This window comes from Rhinolophus ferrumequinum, chromosome 11 (genome assembly GCF_004115265.2).
Source record: "Rhinolophus ferrumequinum isolate MPI-CBG mRhiFer1 chromosome 11, mRhiFer1_v1.p, whole genome shotgun sequence".
NCBI lineage: Eukaryota > Metazoa > Chordata > Mammalia > Chiroptera > Rhinolophidae > Rhinolophus > Rhinolophus ferrumequinum.
In genome coordinates, this window is record NC_046294.1 from 74,960,362 (window position 1) to 74,984,444 (window position 24,083).

The 24,083-nt window shown below is 33.6% G+C and overlaps 1 protein-coding gene across 6 annotated transcripts in view; it reads left to right on the plus strand.

Moving 5' to 3' along the window:
• GRIA4 (glutamate ionotropic receptor AMPA type subunit 4) overlaps positions 1–24,083 on the plus strand; it is a 368,916-nt gene that overhangs the window by 297,684 nt on the left and 47,149 nt on the right. For 5 of the 6 annotated variants that reach the window (XR_004424402.1, XM_033120550.1, XM_033120549.1 and 2 more), the window contains exons 8-12: positions 390–557; positions 1,755–1,859; positions 7,756–7,866; positions 16,241–16,447; positions 21,921–22,291. Coding sequence is in view for 5 of the 6 variants with exons in the window: in XM_033120550.1 (XP_032976441.1) it covers positions 390–557; positions 1,755–1,859; positions 7,756–7,866; positions 16,241–16,447; positions 21,921–22,291 (962 nt within the window). In the remaining variant the exon portion in view is untranslated. Of the gene's footprint in view, positions 1–389; positions 558–1,754; positions 1,860–7,755; positions 7,867–9,188; positions 10,306–16,240; positions 16,448–21,920; positions 22,292–24,083 lie in introns of those variants that run through there. The other variant, XM_033120551.1, reaches the window with a different exon arrangement.

The window sequence follows — 24,083 nt, forward strand, 5'->3', positions numbered from 1 at the left end:
CCGCAGAAAAAGGCTCACTCAACAAGGCAGGTTGTGGCGGCAACACTGCACTTGGCTTTTTACACTTTAGTGTTTTGACTTGGATGCAACAAAAAGATCTCGCTGATTAAAGACTTCCTTCTCCCAACTGCTGGACAACTGTGCATTAGAATTTTTATTTTTCAGTATATGTGTTCTCCTTTTTAAATCAGAATAATAAAATTTGGTATACCGTCTTTATAATCAAGCGATAATAGAAATTTCTGAAGCTAGAGTCAATTAATTATCGGTAATTTAACTCTTTCAGACAGGATGGTGCTTGATGTCATCAATCCACAAAGTCTCCAGACTATTTTTGGTGATTGATAAGATTTTAACACTTACCATTATAATTACTTTCACTTTGTTAGTACACCTCTGCTCTGACTTATGATGGAGTCCTTGTTATGGCCGAAACTTTTCGAAATCTTAGAAGGCAGAAAATTGATATTTCAAGGAGAGGAAATGCTGGAGATTGTCTGGCAAACCCTGCTGCTCCATGGGGTCAGGGAATTGACATGGAAAGGACACTCAAACAGGTAACTCAGAATTTTATTTAAATTCAATTTATTTTACAGTCCTGTTTAAGTGGAGTACTCAAAAAAACAGAATAATTTATCTGAGAATAAATATATATTACAATTGTAATTTTAATATATATGAAGTCATTATCATTTCTGAGACATTTCTAAAGAGAATACTGGGTAGAATAGTGGTGTTTATATCTTCCGTAAATGCGTATTCAGGATAAGCTAGGTTATGCTGTAGTAATAAATGAGCCCAAGTTCCAGTGGCTTAAAACCATAGAAGAGTATTTTTCACTAACACACACTGGATTAGCAGGGGCACTCTGCTTATTGTAATCACTCAGAGACCCAGGTTGACAGAGCAGCTACCATTTTGAACACTACAAAGTGAAATAAAGTTGTGGAAGGTTTCAAATTGGTAATTAAACTCTAGCCTAGGAGTGATGCTCATCTCATATGTTCACAACTCATTTGTCAGAAAAGAGTTATATAGGCCTCGCTAACCCCAAAGGATTCAGGAAATACAAACCTAACCTTGGGCCCAGAATGGGGAAGAACCAGAAATATTTGGAAAACACTACTAATGACAACCTCAGCAGATCTTTAAATTGCCTTGTAACTTTGGATGAAATAATTTATTTACTACTTTTAGAATGTTTACTGTAATATGTTTACATTTTTAATATTACATGTTAAATGTTCTGAAGTGCCATGGGTTCCGAACATAAGTAAAAATCAATAAAAAGGAAATTTGGAATAAAATACAGTTGCACATTTTCAAAAATATATTAATATTTTTGAACTTCTTGTATCTTAATGTTAGCAAGGAGAAATATGATCTGATGTGGTTATCAGAGCTATTTATTATGTGGATCTATAGATAAAACTAAAAAGTAACTATAAACAAACCGTATTTCCATTCCTATAAACAATACTTCAATACTGAGAAAGTATTGTGTCAGTTACAACAGAAAACTTATAAAATGAAACATATTCATCTTATATAGTAGAATTGCTTATATATTCCTTTGATATTCCTCTTTCAGATTCTATCTCAGTAGCTCACATATCCCATGGTTTCTTTCGTGAGTTGCTTATAGTTTATAGTTCCACACTCATGTGTGGTGGAAAGCCTAGCAGATGAAGTTGAGATTTCTATAAGTGAAATGGCAAATGAATACATGTTTGGAATTTCTTTTTCATTCATAGGTTCGAATTCAAGGGCTGACAGGGAATGTTCAGTTTGACCACTATGGACGTAGGGTCAATTACACAATGGATGTGTTTGAGCTAAAGAGCACAGGACCTAGAAAGGTGAGCCACCCTTGCACTGTTTGCTTACTTTGCATTTGACATTTTTAAAGGCTTACGGGTGAAAGGTAACTGCAGTCTATATTTTTTTATTGTATGTACTTACCAGTACTGTATTTTGCCACGTATAACGTGCACTTTTTTGCCCAAATTTGTGAGGGAAAAATAGGGATGCACATTATATATGGGGAGTACTAATTCCGTCTCTATATAAATGTTTTTAATTATTTATTTATGCTTATGAGTTAAAAGTGTAACTGTAGAAATCAATAACGATACCTGTTATTGAAATACTATAATTGGAATACTGTAACTTTAATGAACTTGCAACGACAAAGAGTTCTTGGCCTTCTATGATGTGTAAATATCATAAAATTGTACGTAAGTTTGTATGTAAAATTTCTTATACCTTGTGTCTGTTCTTGTGTTTTGTAATTATTTGTTACATAAAACTTCTTATACCATAATATGTTAAAAAATAAATGCTAAAATTCCTTTGTAATACAAAAAACAAACACCTAAATATAAACAAATAAAAATTTGAATTAAAAAATTAAAATGAAAGACATTTTCCTTAACAGTTTGGGCCAAAAATGTGGGTGTGCATTATACATGGCAAAATACAGTAGTACTCTCTTGATCATCTGAGCTGAAATAAATTCTTGTGTAATATAATTGATATTTAATCATGTGCCAAAGCTGAAACAAATTAATTTATACACTGTTTATATCCTTTATCCAAAGTGGAAGCAATACTTTAATTGAAGTCTTAACAAAATGAATCTCACAAAACAAAATTCATTCAAAGTAAAATACCTCCATGTAATCACTTAGGAGAGAGAACAAAGAAAACTATTTCTAATGGGTGTGCATATTTAGAAAAGGCTGAATGTTTTTGAAGTAAGCAGGTAAACACATTCAAATGAACAAAGGAGGGAGCATATAGAAGATAAGATTATTAAGATTATTGTTACACTGGGGAATGAGAGAAATACCTAAGAAACTCCAGTGAAGGGGCTGGAGAGGTTATTCAGGAAGATGTTCGTGCCAGATACTTGGATTTCAGAAGGTAACTCTACTGGTCTTATAACATGACGAGGCCTCTGTGCAGTCTTCCCAACATCCAAAAAGTACTTTATATAAGGAAGCCATTTAACCCCATCACTGTAATTAGTTACATACATTTTATACATATATAATTAACACATATAATTTTTAACATTCCATTTCTCTAGGATTAACTAGGATTCTCAAGGAAAGAGATGTTTAAGTTGTTTATCTAAAAATTCTATTTGTTTCATCACTTAGCTGTTCAAAACTTCTTTCCCAAATATACTTTCCTGCTTTAATATAATAATGGTAGCTATAATTTATGAAATGCATGCTGTGTCCCAAGCACTGGACTTGATGAAATTTAATCCTTACAACAAATTATAATGTGAGTACTATTATGTCCCTTTTCCAATGAGAATATTTGGGTCCAATATGTCATGGTTACTTGTTTAAGGGCCGTAAGTAAGAAAACAAAGATTTTAAATTCATATGTCTAACTCCAGAATCTTTCTACATCACTACCTTGCCTGAGTAGACTCTTCTCTAAAGGAGTTTATTGTCTAGTAGGGTAAAATACAATAAGTTCCGTATGATAATTAAAGAGAAGGCATGTGGAAATTCTAAAGAGGAAAGAAAAATCAAGGAAGGCTGCATGGAGGAGGTGGGATTTAAAGTTAGCCATGAAGTTAGAGTTCGGATAGATAGAAATGGAAGAGGCAAGAACCTGAAGACAAGGAAGGACAATTAAGTCATACATGGAAAATGGCAAAGGCTTTCTGAGTTGTGTTTTGCTCCAGTCTTTCATAGGGTATGCTTCTGCATATTTGTGGGAAAGAGAGAGTTGGAGCTGCCATGAAAGCCATCTCTAACTTTTCAGCCTCTTAGTGGCATCTCCTTGAGTGCAGGCTGCCAGCTAAAACAGGGTAGCCTGGAGCCTACTTGATTTGCATCAGATAGGGCAGGAGATGGATGACAGCTGGGAAGCCAAGCTGCATGATGGGCTTCTCTAAGGACACTGCCTGAAACAAAGGACTGAGACACGCTCTTCAGAAGAAATTTAGGGGGTTCCATGTAAACATCCACTTCATCAGCACACAGCCAGCAACAAGAAAGGAAGAGGCTCATTATAAGCAAAGTCCCCGTGCTAGCTGTGGAGCAGACAAAATACTCCCCAGGCCCCAGAAACATTGGCTAACTGGTGGACAAAGGTAAAATCAGCACACCTTCTTGCCATAATCCAGACCTTGCAAAATTAGCCACTTAAGCAGAAGCTTTCTAAAATGCAAAAGACAATTCCATATTTCACAAAACAGTAAGTACAAAATGTAAAATGATCTGTATATAAAAGAAAGAGTAATGAGAAAAAGAAACTGGCAATAACTAGTGGTAATAGCAAGTGGGTTATTTATAATACTCAATCTTTTCACGGTCTATTGAACCATGATGGTTCACAAAAGTTAAGCTTCTTTGAGATGAAAGTTAAAGAGTAAGTTGGGAGAGTGATGAACAGTACATCTTCACACTCAGCTGACATTCATCTAAGATTCCTAAAAGAAATAAGAAGTGTAAAATGGTGTAGACTCATCTATCTTCGTTTTTCTACGGCAACAATCAACTTTGGCATTCTGTCAGAAATATTAAACTTAAAAATGAGCTACCATGAGAAACACTGTACTGGTGAGATTTGGCAATATGTCTGAAAACCTAGCAATTGTTCTTGTAAATTGAACACTTGCCAGCAAGGAAGCTGTCTTTGAAAATAGATCAGAGTCAACCCACTAGTTTGTCTGACTTCTGTACAGGAAAGCTGATTGAGAGTCTCATTAAGCAGAAGCCACAAAGACCTTTCTGAAGTACCAGTTCCGAACTGTGGTGGAATCTTGTCATTCTGGTGACTCCCAGAGGGAACACTCAAGGACCAGACTTCCATAGTTTCAGGAATTCTTAATTGTAAAAATTATATTTATTGAACGCAGTTAGATGCTAGACACAGTAATGGGAAATCGATGTGCATTTTTATATTTAATCTTCAGAACAACCAGAAAGTAAGATGATTTTTTTTTCTCATTTTATAGACAAGTAAGGCTCAGAGAAGCTAAGTAACCTGCCCAGGGATGTTCAGCTAGAAAGAGATGGAGCTGCGGTGGAAATCAATGCTTACCCAGCTCTACAGCTCATTCTCTTTACTGCTAAGAAAGTAAAGACGAGTATTATCAGACCTATGGCCCATTAGGGTTCTCTTCAGGGATGGAATTAAGCCATGTTTTTCAGGACACGTCTGGTCAAATCAGCTCTCTAAGGAACCAACTCTGAGTAGAACAGGGGCTCCACACAGCCCCTCAATCCCTACCCTGCAGGCAAAGTCCACCATAAATACAGAGATATTTACTCTTAAACTATATTATGTTTAGATTTGCACACAATTCACCTTTAGGAGTCCAAAGAAGACAAATAGTTTTCTGACATACTCAGTTCAGTGATTTAAACGTTTCCATATTTTTGCTCTAGCATTACTAAACTATTTTTCATCCAATTTCTGTCTCTAGGAAAAATGCCTATTTCTCTATCTATAGTTAAATGAGATCAGGCATGGGGAAATTTCTTACTAAATTGTAAAATGTGGAGAACTAGAGAGAGAAACTCCATGTCATGTGAAGTCCTAGGTCCAAACTTTCAGATTCCTTTCTTTAGGAAGTGACTCCTGTATCACTATCCGTTCCATATAACCTTACTTCCCAATAAGTCCATGCCCCATGAGATCTACCATTAATTAGTCTGACATCACAAACCATGGCTTTCTTTTTTAACAAGAAGCAAGTAAATATAAGGCACATAGATACAGTTGGATATATTTTTGCTTATTTTAATTTTCCAGCACTTCTAAATCATTTATCTTTTGGGGGTTGATAATTGTGATTAACCACAGGCTGTTGTTAATGCAAAATGTCATTGTCTGGCCAACACATGAGGACTCTCCAGAATGCGTCCCAGATTCATGGTTTTTCTGTTGTGATAACTCATTAATAAAGAAAAATTGCCTTTCTCAGAGAATGGGCTGCTGCCTTCTGGAAGGTGGCTGCATCTTAATGGAGTGCTAAACTCTAAAACCCATTTCACGTCATATAACTGTCATGTGTAAAGGAGAATTAACAGGAAGCAACTGACATGTTGATTTTCTATTTATTAAGTACATGTAGGAATTGAGAGACGGTAGGTCTCAAAAGCATAGTTGTTTTTAAATTAAACTTATCACTAACTTATTAAATAAATGTTAGCTACAAGTGAATTCATAAGGACAATTGAAACAATTGCTGAATTCAAGTACAGCATAGGGAATAGAGTCAATGGTATTGTAACAGCTATATACGGTGTCAGAGGAGTAGGAGACTTGGGGGAGGGGTTCTTACTTTGTAAGGAGTGCAAATGTGTAATCGTTATATTGTTTTGTACACCTGAAACTAATGTTAAAAAAATAGAACTAAAAAAAAGAAAAGAATTGCTGAATTCTTATATATTCATAATTTCAGATCACATTAAGAAGTGTAGCAAGCCATATTAATGAAACAAAATTTTTCTATTCTGTTATTGAATTATATATACAATATTTATGAATATATAGTGACTCTTTCTGACACGGTAATGCTTACTTTATTTTAATATGTTCACAAATACTAACACAGTTAAGAAACTTGAAGGAAGCAAGAGAAACTTCCAAAACATATTAGAATAAATAGTAAACAGACTGGTGAGCTATTACATACATTTCATTGGAGACACGAGTTTTATCAACCGCATCCATAAATTCAAGGAAGAAATGTGGCAATCGTTAAATAAACACCCATTTGCGGAGGCTGTGTAATACGATAACGAAGTATATGGATTCGGTGTCATACAGACCTGAGTTTTGAATTATGGCCTCCCTGGAGTATAACTTTGTGTAATTTATTTAACGTTCTAATACGAGTCCTCATCTCCAAAATATAGATAATAATTACACATACCTCTATATTTGCTGTGTGTATAGACTTTACGATTTATATTTAAAAAGCATTGAGTGCAGTATCTGTTGCAGAGCAAGCAGTCAATAAGTGGTAGCCACTACTATTATTTAATTGTCTGCGTGATTCAAAGGACCCTAACTTTCCTTTAAGACCCCACCATAGTTTGCTACTTTATAAAGTGCTTAGCTAATTATTTAATGTATTTTATGGAAAGGAGTTTGCATCACAACTAAATGAGAAAGTGACATAAGGATTTAAAACTGAAAAAATACTAACCTAAATGTAATCTTTGAAAGTGAGAATTTTGTTCACTAATATTAATTTTTGATATACCTAGCATTTTAGATATGGTAAGACTGTTACCTACGGGCTAGGTTATGTCAAACCAAAAACTTCCTATATTGCTTTAAAATACACAGATCACTTTTACTTGAAAATGTCCCGTAATGTCCCCTTTGTAAGTCTGCCTGTTCCCTTTACCATAAGACCCATACTGGTATTGATAAAATCATATAATTTTGGAGGGTGCCAGTCCATCTCACTAGAAAAGAGGAGCACCGCAAAATGTTGTGTCATCTGTACCCATATTCCTTTTGAATCACTCATTCCCAGTGTCTTGGCTACTCTGTAATCGTAAATTGTAAAGTTGCAAATGTATAACCAAGCAGTATCATTAATATCAGGAAAATTGGCTCATCATCGATTAAGAAAACTTCCAAACATTTTTTTCATCAGCTTTTTACGTTTGTTTTGTTTGCTTGCTTATTAATATCTCTCATTGTCCCTGTAAGAATTAGAGAAAACGCTTCTAAAATGTGTTTTCAAGAATTTTCTCTATTTGGCAGGTTGGTTATTGGAATGATATGGATAAATTAGTCTTGATTCAAGATGTACCCACTCTTGGCAATGACACAGCAGCTATTGAGAACAGAACAGTGGTTGTAACCACAATTATGGTAAGTTTTGGTCTGTGTTTCATGCTATTCCGTTTGGTCCACAGGCAATTTTAATTCCCCAGCTATAGTGAACAGGGAGGGTGAAAACTGCTTCTTAGCAGTGGTGACAGGGGTGTTCTGATCCACACAAGTCTGTTGAGACTTTGAATAGGTTTGTCCTGAGCTTTGAGTACATTTGGCACTTTCATTTGTATTATCTTTTGCTGCATTGTTGTTCTCAGAAAAATGCTCAGATGTTAAAAATTGAAACTGTCATGCTGTAGTTGGAAATGTATGAAATGCTAACATTCCAAAGAACAAAAGAATGAACATGAAAAAGATCAACAATCAATCACATAAAATATCTGTAGTAAGCACCATATTATTGTTGTTATTATGTTTTTCAAAACGTCAATGTAATAGTAGTTAGTGGTGTTTAAAATGATAATTTCCAGGTAGTTGAATCATTGGGTAATGATTTGCATTATCTGTTTATAATAGTGGAAATATGAATGTGAAGATTTTAATGAACATGTTTTATACAACTCGATGCTTTAGAAACAAATTTTGTTTTATATTTATTTTTAATGCAAAAAGAGTTTTTTCACACCGATTATTTTTCTCATTGACCAGTGATAAATACACAATATAATTTATAGAACTTCTAAGAATTAAGAAAAATATAATTGCTTCATTCAGTCATATCACAAAATAAAAAATACTCTAAATGTTAAGGCTGTTTTTTGAAAAAGATTTTCATGAAATTACCTTTTAAATAATAGAATATCTTATATATTTTTCTCTTCTAAAGTCAAACATGCCCTTTAGAATCAATGCTAGTCAAAGGAGATCAACAATCGGTGACCTTTTCTATCTAATTTAAAGTTATATATCCTCAGTTCACTGTCTCATTAGGCAGAACATATTTTGAATTATCTATGAAGCCCATACTCTAAATAAGTGGGGGTATTTTATGTAATTTAGTTTTTAGCTTATGTAATTTTAGTTTTAGGTCTCAGTAATGTCAACTTATTTCCAAAATTTTGACATTGAGGTCAAAGCATGAAATGCCAGAGAGAAGTTTTCATATGTTGCAGTTAGTTTTATCTGTGTTGCATCACCAGCCAGCAATTTAATGTTAATCTGCCAAGCATTGATCAGAAGTTTATGATTTTAGAATGCAAACCAACCAACAACAGTTTTTGTGTAAGAGTGCAAAATATATACTTTCTAACTTGTGTAATGATTGCATGGGACTTGAAAAGCAATATATACATATTTCTTTTCCTAAAAAAGACACAGTAATGGAAAGTCATACTTCAGTACAGTCCTCCTCTTTTCAGCCTCTGATGAAGAATCCTATTTTAAGAAATTGATCAAGAAAGAAATGAATTCCATGGTGTTCGACTATTCCTAATCAGGCTCAAGTATTGTTCTCCTGTGTAGTAAACTTAAGCTAATTTTTCATGTGGGAATCTTCTTGGATGACCAACTCTGGACTACCAGAAAAAAATTTTTTTTAAAGTTCTGTGACTTTTCTGAGAAATTAGAACAAAAGAAGAATTAATCCTCATCTTTCTCAAGAAAATACATAAATGTTGAAAAAGAATCACTTGGCGATTCTGACATCAGTTCCCATATCTTGAAATGAGGTCGTTGTACGTAAATGATGGAGTTATATCACTCCTAATTCCAAGCGTAAATTTACTAAAAGTAAATGTCTATGAATCTGTGTGCTTGTTTTCTGAATATACACAGTTGTTTTCTTTGAAGATTTTTTGAAATTTTGCCTGTTCCGTGTTAAATAAAGTGTTTTAATGTGCATTATAGGTGTAATGTAGAGAATCTCCTTTCCATCCCTGTTATTAAAGGGGCTGGAGATGTAATTCTTAAATCCAAAATATTGAGTTAATTTTGCAAGCATGGCAGGTTTTCAGGAAGCATGCTATCAAAAAATAAGTAAAAATGATTGACAAATCTAACAGTTTCCTACATGCATAAAGAATATTCTGTAAAGTTATCTGTTGTCTGATAGCGATATCATCAATATTTTTGCTATCAAAATAGTGCAATACTAGTATCTGTCTTTTGTATAAAAATGTAATCTTCATATAAATAATACTCTGGTTTTTGCAACTGCATAATCATTCAGTAATTCAAAAAGAAAAGAAAATATACTAGTATCCTTTCCCTGAGAGTGTTCCTTGTTATGCTTTTGTTGAAAATGGTAGCCTGGGACCTATGGCATCTCTACCACCTCTTTCATTTTTAAAGAAATATGGTTCTTTGTAGATGAATGAGATATTAGCACCTGCATGTAATAATCCACCAAATTCAATTGAAAATTTCCAACCCAGATGTAGTTGGTTAGACATTGTAATATGTGCAAGACAGGTGTCTAGACACAGTAGAAGACAGAGTATTATGGCGCTGGAAATCATTCATTTTGATTGACTTGATATGACATTGCTGTTCTCTCATTTGTCTTTCCTTTGTGTATGTTGTTATTTATATGTTGATACACTGTAATGATATATGCTATTGTTTAATAAAATTGATTGATAAATTCATTTATTCATTCATAAATATTTATTAAGCGTCTGCTATGTGCTAGGCACAGTTAAAAGTCCGGGAATATGTAAGAGAACAAAACAGACAAAAATCCTGCACTCAATTAAACTTATATTCTAGGGAGAGAAAGCAGACAAGAAACATAATAAATATGTTAGCTATCATTCTTAAACAAAATGTAGCTTCAGGTTTTTGCACTGCTGAAATTTATTTTTTATAACAATGTTGTATATTTATAATGTGATCGACATTCTAATGACTTATTTATTCTACCTGAATATATCGTGTTTCCCCGAAAATAAGACAAAGTCTTATATTAATTTTTGCTCCAAAAGATGTATTAGGGCTTATGTTCAGGGGATGTCAGCCTGAAAAATCATGCTAGGGCTTATTTTCCGGTTAGGTCTCATTTTCGGGGAAACACAGTAGATATACTGAAAATAACTTACTAAACCTAAATAAAAAGTAAAATTGACAGTATTATCAAATGAGAATCATGACTACAAAGTTGAAAGGTCTAAAGTCTTGGATTCAAATGATCATCATTTTTCATCTTTACATCTTGGTCACTAAAATTTTTACAAACTCTGTAAAACTTATGAGACTGTGACTACACTAATTTAACTTTTTACTTCAAAATAATAATTTCCGTAAACAACCCAAGGAAGCCAAATCTGTGCCATGTGGTTTGGACAAGGGCAGCAACTGGGGAAAAAGCTGTTTTCAGGAGAGCTTGGGGGAAGAGAAGGTGGAGTTTTCCTCTATAATCTCACTTTCTTTGGCTGCTGAACTTTCTGGGAAGGGAGAGATGATATAATGATATTTCATGCAAGCCCATTTTTGCCCAACTCTTTACTAACTGCAGTTAAATGATGCCTGTGATGCATTAATCAACTAAGAAAGTATTGCTTATCATCTTATAAACATAACAATCCTTTAGGAAATTTTCCCACAAATCCAGATGTATTCACTACAGCGTTAGAATTATGTTACAAACCTAAAAGCAATTTTACTGAGGACACTTGATCTTTGTAGAGGTTACTTTTTATACTTTTGATGAGATGTTTGATACTTTATCTTTTCCATGTAGAATTTTGTAGATGCACCATACATAGATACACGTGCATATACAACAATCTACACCTGCATATTTATATATAATATACGCATATATACATATATACAGAAAATACAGATATATTTATTTTTCCTTTGTACCAAATATTAATATCCCCCATTCATATACCTGCCTTCAAAGAGCTTATAATCAATTAGTTTTCAAATAAGTTATTTAAAATAAACTTAAAATTGTTCATACGTTAAATGTACTCATTTTTTTCTGAATTGAACAATAACATTTTAATTTCCACTTTTAAGAATTTTACCCATAAGACACATTATCGGCATCTATTAAAATTATTTGGAGGAAAGCAAATATCCACATATCAAATAACTTTAGTTGATAATACCAATTTTATTATTTTAACTGTTTTCAATAGTAATTGTAATGATTATATTTGTGATGCTCAGAAAAATCTTGAAGCCTTTCGAATAAGTATCTATTTCAACAATTTCACTTTTGGATTATACAAATAATCCAAAAATTTTTTTCTCAGTAGGAAAATGATACTTTATTGATCGAAAATCATCTTTATTCATTTACAAAAACATTTTCATAAGCAAGCCCTAATATAACAGCTTTAGACAGAGATTGATTTCTTTCCTGAAATAGCAGAGTAGCTGTAAGACTCCATCCCTTATGGAAATTGTAGTACTAAACTCATAATCACTAAGAAGTAATGCATTTAAAATAACTTCCAGGATATTATTATCCCACAGGGCACAGTAGTTGATAATAAAGATGGCAAGTTTTGCTCTTAAGGCAGAAATAAGAGGTTATATTCCACCTCTCCGATCATTTCATTTTTATTCGCAATTGAATACCTGGGACTCCAGAAGTCTGCTTACCAAAGATGCTCCACAAATCCCCTTAATGATTGGCTAGGACCCATGTTTTATTATATTGAAAAGATTTGGTATTTTCTTCACCCATAGTAGCCCCAAAACTTTGTATTAAATCTGCTCAACTATGCAGTGTTTGAAGGGCTACTTGTGGACAAATTGCCAGACTGGGGATGGGGCAAATGAGAGGTTGAGAAAGTGTAGAGGATTTGCTACTCGCTTGGAACAGGAAAATTAGACACGCTCAGAGAAACTGGGTAGAGCTGAGCAACCCTGAGAGCTTCTGTTTAAGAAAAGCCTAGCCTTTCTCTCCCTTGGTTCTTCCACCTCCCTGAGTATGACCATCTTATTTCTCTTATGCTGCATGCACCACTTACCTGAATCTCAATAATTGTGCACGCCCCTACTTGTGCAAAAAGCTTAGTTGAATTTCTAATCAACACCTTCAGTAAACTGAAGGTTTTTCTAGCCTTTATCGGTTTGTTTGGCAGGAAAACAAAGACATGACAGGTCCCCACTGTCCAAAACGAAATTGAAAAACCGTGCCTCTTTCAGAAGAGATGACCTAGCACTTGTTAATATCTACTTTCCTTTTGAAGATCTGAATCAAAAGTGCTAATAATATTATTTTGCCATGACAGTCCTATTTAGGAAGCATTGATAGACCAGGAAATCTTTACATTCATTGAGTGTCTTATAGTATGTGCCAGACACGGTGAGAAGATATGGAAAGATTTTATCCTACATTGTCTGCTTAAGATTGAGCATAAAGAACTTTAATTCATTAAAAATACTGAAATTCACTTCTTTAATCTTATCCCTTTTCTTGTTAAATCATATGAAATCTCAAATAGGTGTACATACTTTGACATATGCAAAAATAGCTTCAAAGATTTTCATATATTTCAAAATATAGGTTCATCTACCACTACTGCTAGTTCTGTGAAATTGAACAATTTGCTTAACCTTTCTCAGTCTTAAATTTTCCATCTGCAAAATGAGAAATGCCTACCTCAAAATGTGTGAAAAGTAAATGAAAGGGCACAATTAAGGAACTTAGCATTGTACCTGACATAGAGTAAGCACTAAATAAGTATCAGCTATTATTATTTTTCACTACTATATTTTATTATTGTCCCCCACCACTCTCACTCCTTTACCCTTATTAAAAAGAATTTAACCATAATTAATCACAAGAGGACAAGGGGCTTATTTTATGTATTTTTGTATGCCTAGCTCCCAGCAAACTGCCTGGCACACAGTGGGTGCTTAATAAATGTTTGAGTAAATAATAAATGTATAGCTTTTAATAAAACAAATTGTTCACAAAACAATGTAGAGGGAATTTAGCAAATTAGGTGATAATACTACCTAGAGAAACTTCTGCACAAAAGCTAATATGCTCCTATATACACACACACACACACACACACACACACACACACATAGGCCTGTTTCAGAAGAGGTGACCTAGCACTTGTTAATATCTACTTTCCTTTTGAAGACCTGAATCAAAAGTGCTAATAATATTACTTTGCCATGACAGTCCTATTTAGAAAGCATTGATAGACCAGGAAATCTTTACATTACTATAATAAACTTAGTTTTTCAAAAGGAGTGTATATTACACTTAATATATATATATAGTACACTTAATATACTTTATATATATACACTTTAGAATAGAATATATATATACATATATATATATGTGTATATATATATATATATATATATACACATATATATATATGAGGGCTAAAAATCATTAAGTGTTCAAATAGTCCAGACACTTTAGAATAGATCTTCAGCCTTAGTACCAAATGTGAGCCTTAGTTAGCTACACTCCTTTTGAAAAACTAAGTTTGTTATACTAATAGTAATAGGTAATAGCTATACAACCATTTCAATTAGAATGTTAAGCATTTTACAAGTGGGTGATTCTTGCTTTTTTCTACATATTCTTCCATATTTTAATTAGCCATTACAAGAAAAAAAGGGAAAATAAAAGATTACCTCATTTTAACTACTAATATTTTATAGCGTATCTTAGAAATTAACAATGCTTTGCAACTTGCCAATTTTCATAACCACATTTATAATTTGCAAAACTCTTTATACCTAGAGAGTACCTTTCTGTAAACTAATAAATTTCATCTATTTAAAGAAGAGACAACTAGCTGCCTTAATTTTATAGGTTGATAAACTTTCTTTATCCAAGTTCAGTGGTAGAATATTCATCAAATTCTGCTCTTGGAGGGTGGCAACGGAGTCTGTGAAGCCGCCCCTGGAGCTGGAGCTGTCCTTTCTCCTCCTCTTCCACTTCCGGTTGCATCAATAAAGGCCATTGATACCATTAAAAAAACAAAAACAAAAGAAAAGGGAAAAAAGAATATTCACCAAATTCAAAGGAAAAATGAGAGATTTCTGGGTCATTTATTTATGTCAACCTAAAGCAGTATTTAAGAAAATAATGCAAGAACCAATTATGGACAATTGCCCACAATAGAGGTATTTAGGGCATCTTTGTGAGAAAATCACATATAGTCTAATTTATATTCTTACAAAGTTTTTAAAAGTAGTTTCTACATTTACAAAGCACTTTAAAACAAAAACCAGATTTAGTGTGGACTGCCACATTGTGCAAAGTAAATTACCTTCTAATACAGATTTCCAAGAGCAAATTTGACTTCCCCAATTACCAATTTGCTGGGATAAAAGAAAAAATTTATATCAAAATGACTAAATGAATGTTACGCTACAATTTTATAAACTATAAATACATGATTTCAATGATGTTGTGGCCAAAAGTGGTCATTTCTTGTATGCAAATGACTAAAAAATCTGGGGTGTGACCAGGAGTTCTGTGTTGCATGTTCACCAGGCTTATCTTTAGTTGGTGGCTTTAGATTCCATTTATAAAATCAAATGTTTTTTGGCTAACATGTCTCTTTATTTCACTGCCTTTAAATGGTTTCATTAAGGAGGGGCGCGTGTGTGTGTTTGTGTGTGTGTGTGTGTGTTCGCATGCATGCACTTTAACTGAAAACTGTCCAGTTATCTTACATGGATTTTCACAATAACTTTTCGTTCTATTTTCTGTTTTACTTGCTTCAAAAATTAAATGGTACTACCCCTTGGAGTGTGTGATTGTCATAATTGGGGGGAAATTATTAGCTTCCATTGGGGACATATTGTATAACAGAATAAAAATTCATGGAACATAACCCTAATTAGAGCTAAAATATTAGACAATTATAGGAAAGCCAATTTAAGGCAAAGAAGTACATACAATTTCAAATTATTAATTCGTTTCTTCTTTGAACTAGTGACTGCTCTGAGAAAGGCATCTTGCTAAATGCTAGAGAGCCAAGAAAAGTGATCTAGCTCTTTACCTAAAGGAGGTCACCACTGGGTGTGGCTAAACAGGATGCAGAATATGGAGACCTGTGACCTTGAATGAGTCTTTTATTACCTGAAGCTGACTACTAAATAGTCTTTAACTTCATGAGATATTTTGGAACTAATAATTTCATTTCCAAAGATGATAACTATGCTTCTCTAGACAGTTATTAATGGATATTTTTCCTGTCACAATTACAAGACTAGATATGCAATAATAAATCAATAGAAAATTATTTTTAAGATTTCACTTTTAGTATCCAGTGTAAAATAATTTCATATAAATCTAAGCATATTTATTTATATATTCATCTGTTTTATTATTGATTTCTAGCCACACAAAATCAGTGTGTATACTAATACTAAGTATTCTTTTTGTCAAATTCTAAAACTGAAGTTACATAAAGATTTTTGAATGTTTTATAATTTCTCCTTTACAGTTCTACTTCTCTCATTATAGGAATCCCCATATGTTATGTACAAGAAAAATCACGAAATGTTTGAAGGAAATGACAAGTATGAAGGATACTGTGTAGATTTGGCATCTGAAATTGCAAAACATATTGGTATCAAGTATAAAATTGCCATTGTCCCTGATGGAAAATATGGAGCAAGGGATGCAGACACAAAAATCTGGAATGGGATGGTAGGAGAACTTGTTTATGGGGTAAGCAAATCAATTTATTGAAGAATTTACTTAACATAAACATGAAACTCTTTTTTTTCACTTGGGCACATATCAATTTTTAAATGTCTATTACTGTTTTTTAAATTTGCAGTTACATTCAAAGAGACATATATCATGTTCACCTGTTTCTCTATTTCATTAATAATGCAATTGCCAAACAATGAGAGAAACTAACACTTGATAACTTCAAAATCAGGAAAGAGATAAAAATTCAGGATATGATATTCTGTATTTTTAAAAAAACCACTAACTTCAGTATCTGTGATAATTATTTCCTTAAGCTTAAGTCTTCTATATCATAGACATGCTGTTTTGAAACCTACAAAACAAATCCATTAGTAATCTGTTATTCAATAGTTGTAGAAACAGATTTCTTTCAATAGCACAAAGTTGGACCTCATTTTAGCTAGTTATTTACATCCCCGTTGGTTGTAATGACTGGTAAATGTCTTTTAAGTAACTGGTGAAGTAATCACTAAACTACTTTAGCATCTATAAAATATCACCAATCATGTGAGATTCTTACAATTCTGCTGAACACAGTAAATGTAAACTTTATGTAATGCCATAACTTTTTCATACCTAGCAAAACACAAAAGCTAGAATTTATTACAGAGCAGGCCTCACATGAAAGCATGCCATGCCCTTCCTTTTATGATCTCTAGCTATTGAGTGTACACATTCATAGCCACAGGCAAATTCAATGTAGACATTTCTGCCTGAATTAGAACAAGATTGCTCTCTTCAGCTACCACTGCAAAGTATCGAAATCAAACCGAATGCTAGTGATGGTATGATATTTCCAAAGTCCAGAAACCAAACCTAGAATAATAAGCTCTATTCATTGAGTAATAGTTAATAAAAGTCATATACACTTGAAATATATTCTGAAATTTCCTATAAGCCAATTCACATTTCACAAATATCATCTTCAAAGCATAGCCTGACTGATTAATCCCTTTGAAATAAAGATGAGAGTCATCTTCCCCCAGAAAAGAATAAAGGTAGAACAATTTACAACATAACTGAAGACTTATACTGGGGCTTACTTTCCAAGTCAGAATTTCAATTCAATAGTTTCATGATTCTGCATCCCGCTTTTTGGACCATGAAGCAATGAACATCTCGACATTGTCCAGTATGGTAGCTATAACCTCAGCAGCTAGAGGAAAGCATTTGGCATTAAAAAGCAATCACTTAGTTTCATATCTATTTGAAAGAACTGCTGACTAGTTAGAGGTGCTAAATGGGTGGGAAAATTGTAGTTGTAAAAAGTCAGAAACGGGAGGCCAGTTGGCTCCGTTGGTTAGAGCGCACTGCTCATCATACCAACATCCCTGGTTCGATTCCCACATAGGCCAGTGAGCTGCGCCCTCCACAGCTAGATTGATAACAATGACTTGACTTGGAGCTGATGGTTCCTGGAAAAAACACACTGTTCCCCAATATTCCCCAATAAAAATTAAAAAAAAAAAGTCAGAAAGTAATTTACGACAGGGTTCATCAGCAGTTTGATATTGAGCTTTAAGTTCCCAAGGAAAAGGATTCCTCAAGCTTGTGTTCCTTGGTAATATTTTAAACTTTTGATAAAATAAGCTGATTTTAAATGGGAACATTAGCTGAAACATTAGAACTACAGTAATTTTTTCCTTCAGAAAACATTATTGATTATTTCATCCCAAAAAATCATACTTAGATTACCAGTTATGGACAAGAAAACTAACCTGAGTTACTTGCTAAGGGATTTGTTACTTATCTATCCTCTGGAGTCCCCACCAGTTGAGCATCCCAGGCTCATACCTTTGCAAGGCTTCTGACCATGTTTTATTAGAGGGATATTGTTTAAATAATGACAAGTGATATGAAGAGAGTCGCTTAATTAACAACAACAAAAATTATATCAGTAATACATATGTCACAATAACAGAAAGTCCCAAAGTGAGGCAGTTCTCAGAAAGAGAAGATAAAAAAGTGGTTATTAATACTCATTCATCAGCCAATCTGAGAGGATTTAAATATCCTAATCTCTGCCATTTGTCTACTTTTTTCCCCAAAAGAAATCTTCTTCCATGTCTTTTACACATTCTGCAGATTTGGTATTTTCCATTCTGGTGTCTGTAAAGTCTGTACTTGCTTCTCAGCTTTTCTTTCTTTCTTTCTTACTGCCAACACCAATACACATGCCCAGTTTCCAGGACCCTAGGTAAAACTCCATCCACTTTCTTCTACCCAACAAAGCCTATTTGACAACAAAATTATTAACTTGGAATCCTTTTTTTTTTTTTTTTTTTTTTTTTACTTTATTCTTTGCAAACTTTGTTACTACAATTGTTACTAAAAGTGTATCTGTGAAACACTCACATATGGTCTCAGCACACTACCAGACGGTGACCTGGAAGCTCAGAACCTCCCTTACCCTCTCAGGTCCTTTCTGCCTATCACACCTGTTCACTGCAGCAAGTCCATTCTACGATCTTCTGTGGTGTGCTGCTCCAGGGCCTTCTCCTGGCCCCGGCCATATTTGCGTGTGTGTGTATTTTCATCCAAGATGATATTTCTCAAAGTATGTTTCATAGTCTACCAGCACCAGAATTACCTGTGATCTGTGTTAAAATGCTGGTTCATGAACCTCAATCCAGAGATCCTCAAGAATTCAAATATTATCAAGCTCTTACAGGAGCTATTTTATACTTAATTTTGGAAGTCGCTGAGGGGTAATGGAACAAGGCACATGCACCATGTCTAATGTTAGTAGAGAAAGCCCAGATGTATTCTTTCTATTAACTGGCTTCTTTCGAAACACAAATTCCAAACTTCAGAAGGGTCCTCATTGAACATTGCTGTCACCTCCTTCATCCAATGTTTGTCTTCCATTGCATCTAATTTTTAGTGGTGGAGACTTCTTTATTTCTCTTCGTGTTTCTTTCCTTTTAAGAAGTTTATCCTCATTAGTGGTAACTTATATAAATAAAAAATTCTGAAGATATTACATAGAACAGTGTATATATAAAAGGTGGCATTTCAAATCAGTGAAAGGATGCGTTATTCATTTTGTGTTATTCATTTTGTAACACATGTAACAATTTTGCAACACATCATTATGCAACATACCAAATAATTGACAGTGAAATTACAGACACTAGAATAAAATGTACATAATTGAGATTGATCATATGATATGCAAAGGACTTTTTAAAGCATGAAACCAAAGGCTGGAAACACAAAGTAATTTTATATGGCTTCATCAAAATGTAAAACATATATACTGCAATAAAATGCCATGAACTAGGTTATGTAAACAACACAACTGATGAATAGGGAAATATTTGCAACTTATATAGAAAATAAGAGAATATTTCAAATTTACTTAAAAGCACTTATAAATTAGTAAGTAAAATAATGAATACCCCATATGGAAAATAGCGACAGATTCTGACAGGTAATACATTAAAGAAGTAAAGGTAGCTATTTGTTTAATAAAAACAAATTCAAATCAATACAATGGGATTTAATGTTCCATACAGCAAATTAGTGGGAGAAAAGTTAGGTAAAGCATATCATTAGCATTAAAAAGATTGTTACCATTTAGACCAGCCATGCCATTTCTAGAAATTTATCTTAAATAAGTAAGATATGTACAATGATTTGTCTTCAAAGAATGTTCACAGCATTAATGTTATAAATTGTATAAAACTGGGAACAATACAAATATCCTCCGAATAATAAATTGAGTAAATTTTGATACTTTCACATAATAAAACATTTGCAATCATTAAAAATTATTTTTCTTTTGCAGCGAAAATGAGTTCATCATATTCTTTTGAGAAAAGGAATTTAAAATAAGAAAAATATTATATATAAAACAATGTCTATCAGGGCATATGCAAACAAAAAAGATAAGAGTAGATGAAGAGAATGGAGATAAATTTTCCTAATTTTCTGGTTCTGTTTTTAATGTATTAATTTTTCTTCAGTTAGTTGATGTATCACTTATCTAATGAAAATTATACAAATAATAATAACTATGAGGAAAATCACAACCTCCCAGCAATGATTCTGTCTTTTATATATGTGGGTGTTTATGATGTGAACTAAGTTCATTCCTACTTGAAGGCATATACTGTTAATTCTCAGTCACCCAGTGGATAGCATGACAGCCAGAGTACATTTCCCATGATGCTAACTCTCAAGTTGCCCTTGTATCAAGCTGCTGGCCATTGAATCAAACTGGGAGTAAAAGTAAGAGTGGCAGTCTCTATATAAGAACATGTATGTCTAGGTTTGTTTCAGATTCCATTTTAATGCCAAATATTTTCCTTTTACAATAAATAATCAAAAAACCTTTTTTTTCATTTGTAGATCATGTAACAGTTTACAGTTTTTCACCAACACTTTACTTCGTTTGATTTTAGAGATGGCATGATTTAATGGAAGCAGCACAATGTCAAACCACAGAGCTTCCATGATGCGTAAACCTCACCTGAGTCTCAGTTTCAGCATCTATAAAACAATGATAAACATAAGATTGTTATGAGTGTTAAATGAGAGACTATTTAAACTATTTCAATTAGCATGAGACACATAAAATCTCAATAAACACTCACTGTTATTTTATTAAGGTTTTTTAAATAGATAACCACAATAATGAAATGAGGTAAACAGGAAAGGAAGGGTCTTCATTTTAGAGAGAATGGAAACAGTCAGAAAAATAGCTCAAAAATCGCAGAACGAAAATGGAAGCTGATGTCTTATGATCATAATATCTGAGAATTGAATCCACTGCTTTCCAAAATCTTTTTTAGTAACCGAAAGTGGAAAATCAAAGAATGTGAATAGAAAGAAACAAATGCCAATTTCCAGATTTTTGTGTGTGCGCTGAATTGGAAAATGTTGTCAAACAACAGCTTTCTTCTATCTTACAAACACAGACGTTATGATAGGTTTTCTCAAAACTGGAAAAGAATAAAAGAGAAAGGGCTATTTGAAATTTGCAATTCATAATATTAAGGGATGGCTAAGTAATGAATCAGTGGCAACATTTCAAATGAAACAGAAAAGGCTGCAAAATATAATAGCATTTCTGGCCAAGAAATTCAGAAATTCAGCCATATGGAAAGGCTATTAAGTTTCCTCCTCTGAGTTGTCCTAGATCCTTAGAGACCAATACAGTTACTTGAGTTCAATTTCTTTTTGCTTATGTCTGATCTTTTTCTGTTTCTCTAATTACTAGCACCAATAAAAACATTTTGTGCAATTTAAGTGACATATTATGAAAACAAATCAACTGTTTATCTTTGTATTTATCACTGGCCTTACTCATTGTTGGCATTTCAGGAAAAAAAAAATTGTAGAACAAATCCATAACTGGTTAGTTTTGAGTGGATCAATCCAGTGCTGATGGCTTCATGACATCCATTAACCTGTGTGTTTTCATGTGTCTTTTCTCTTATAGAAAGCAGAGATTGCTATTGCCCCTCTGACAATCACTTTGGTCCGAGAGGAGGTCATTGACTTCTCTAAGCCCTTCATGAGTTTGGGCATATCTATCATGATCAAAAAGCCTCAGAAATCTAAACCAGGAGTGTTTTCTTTTTTGGATCCTCTGGCCTATGAGATTTGGATGTGCATAGTCTTTGCCTACATTGGTGTCAGCGTCGTCTTGTTCCTAGTTAGTAGGTTTAGTCCCTATGAGTGGCACACAGAAGAGCCAGAGGATGGAAAGGAAGGACCCAGCGACCAGCCTCCCAATGAGTTTGGCATCTTTAACAGCCTCTGGTTTTCCCTGGGTGCTTTTATGCAGCAAGGATGTGACATTTCACCCAGGTTAGTTTCAAAACTCTTAAGTTCTTCACAAATTCCCCGGTAATTCTAAGTGTTGTGCAGAGCATCTCTCTACATGTCCTTTTGCTGGAGGCAGAGCATTACTTGAAACACAGAAACAAAACTTGTCATTCCCCAATTAATCTACGTATATTCATAGCCACATTTTTCCAAGTGAGCACAAAATGTGGAGACATCCCAATGGAAAAGTACCATATGCAAGCCATCAGAACTCTCAGAAATGACTTAGTATTAATATTTCCTTCAATGGCTTGACAGATGGAAATTAAAATCTAAATTGTAAGAATAGGAATTCATTTTCATTTTGTCTCCTTTTCAAAAGCAAATGTTTTGGTTTTTTTCTTACTGTTGCTGTTCTTCATTTTTAAAAATTAATTTTGAACTTGATTTACATCCCATGTAACATAAAGGGGATTTTTTGCCATGGAGTTACCTACATAAAACCTGAGTCAGTATAGTAGGTACCAGATATACATTGTTTCTATACAACAACACATGACAAGCTAAGCAATAGTCAGAGTTAGCGATGTAAATACTATGTTACCTTTATAGACATGTTTTTCAATATCTGTGGAGCCATGGCTCACTACCTTTGAATGCCACTAAGACAATTTTCAGTTTTGTGTGCCAAAAATGCAGTCAATCTCCTGTTGCAGGAAAAAATACCAATTTCTCCCATACAAAAAGTGACTGAAGGCAGGGGAAACTAGGAATTGAATTTAAATAGTGATTTATAGTACTGTCACAAATATATGGATTTTTTAAAAGAAATGTACACTTTCTCAAAAAGAAACATTTACCCACAATACAGTTTGTGTTCCTTAAGATCCAAGGAACCTATACATGTGCTTAAATTCCAATAACATGGGAATCTAAATCAATAACTCAATTAAGGAAATGAAATCAAAGAAAAGCAAGTGATGGTTTTAAAACCAGGATTAAGCAAATACTAGGTTAAAACCAACAAGTGCTATGTATATAATAGTGATGAAGATGGGAGCATTTTAAAGCTAAAAATGCCACGTAAAACATGAAAAATTTCCTCATATTAAAAAAATGTTTAGACATAATTTGTCACAGGAATTTTAAACAGTTTGATGGTTTTAATGAGTGAGATCAATTATGAATATACCCTGAATTTTTTATTCATTCCATTCCCACTGTTCCTCTGTACCCACACATTCCTGATAGCCACAGAAAGGGTAAAAAGAGGACCTTTGCTTTTTTTCCTGTGTTTTTTTTTTTTTGAGATTTAGCATCAGATTTTAATGCTCTTGCTACCTATTGACAAGTCACACACTTTGGTCTCATGTTGGCAGTGACAGAGAGAACATTTTTATACCAATAGGTGAAGATGCCTTAGAATATAACTCATCCTCCACTCAGATAAGAAATGGAATATCAAAAAAACAGACAAAAAATTCTCAACTATGATCACTTTGAGACCAATCCGAGAACATCATCTGGTCTAGCCTCACCTTGGCCCATCCATCCTGGCTCTGACTGAAAGTAAAAACAACTTCTCAGAAGGCATCTACCAACTTGAATCAAATCTAAGACCTCACACACTGTTAAGATGTATTGCTATTTTATGTACCACCAAGAGAGAAACAATGAAACAATGCTGCCAATTAAACCATGATATATGATCTCAGTGATAGGTTGCATCCTCATTTCAGAGATGCTAAAATGTAAAACGGGGAAGGTATCAGTGAATTTCAGCATTATTCTTCTTCTGTACCTCAAGCAAAGGCATTAAGTTCCACATTTCTGC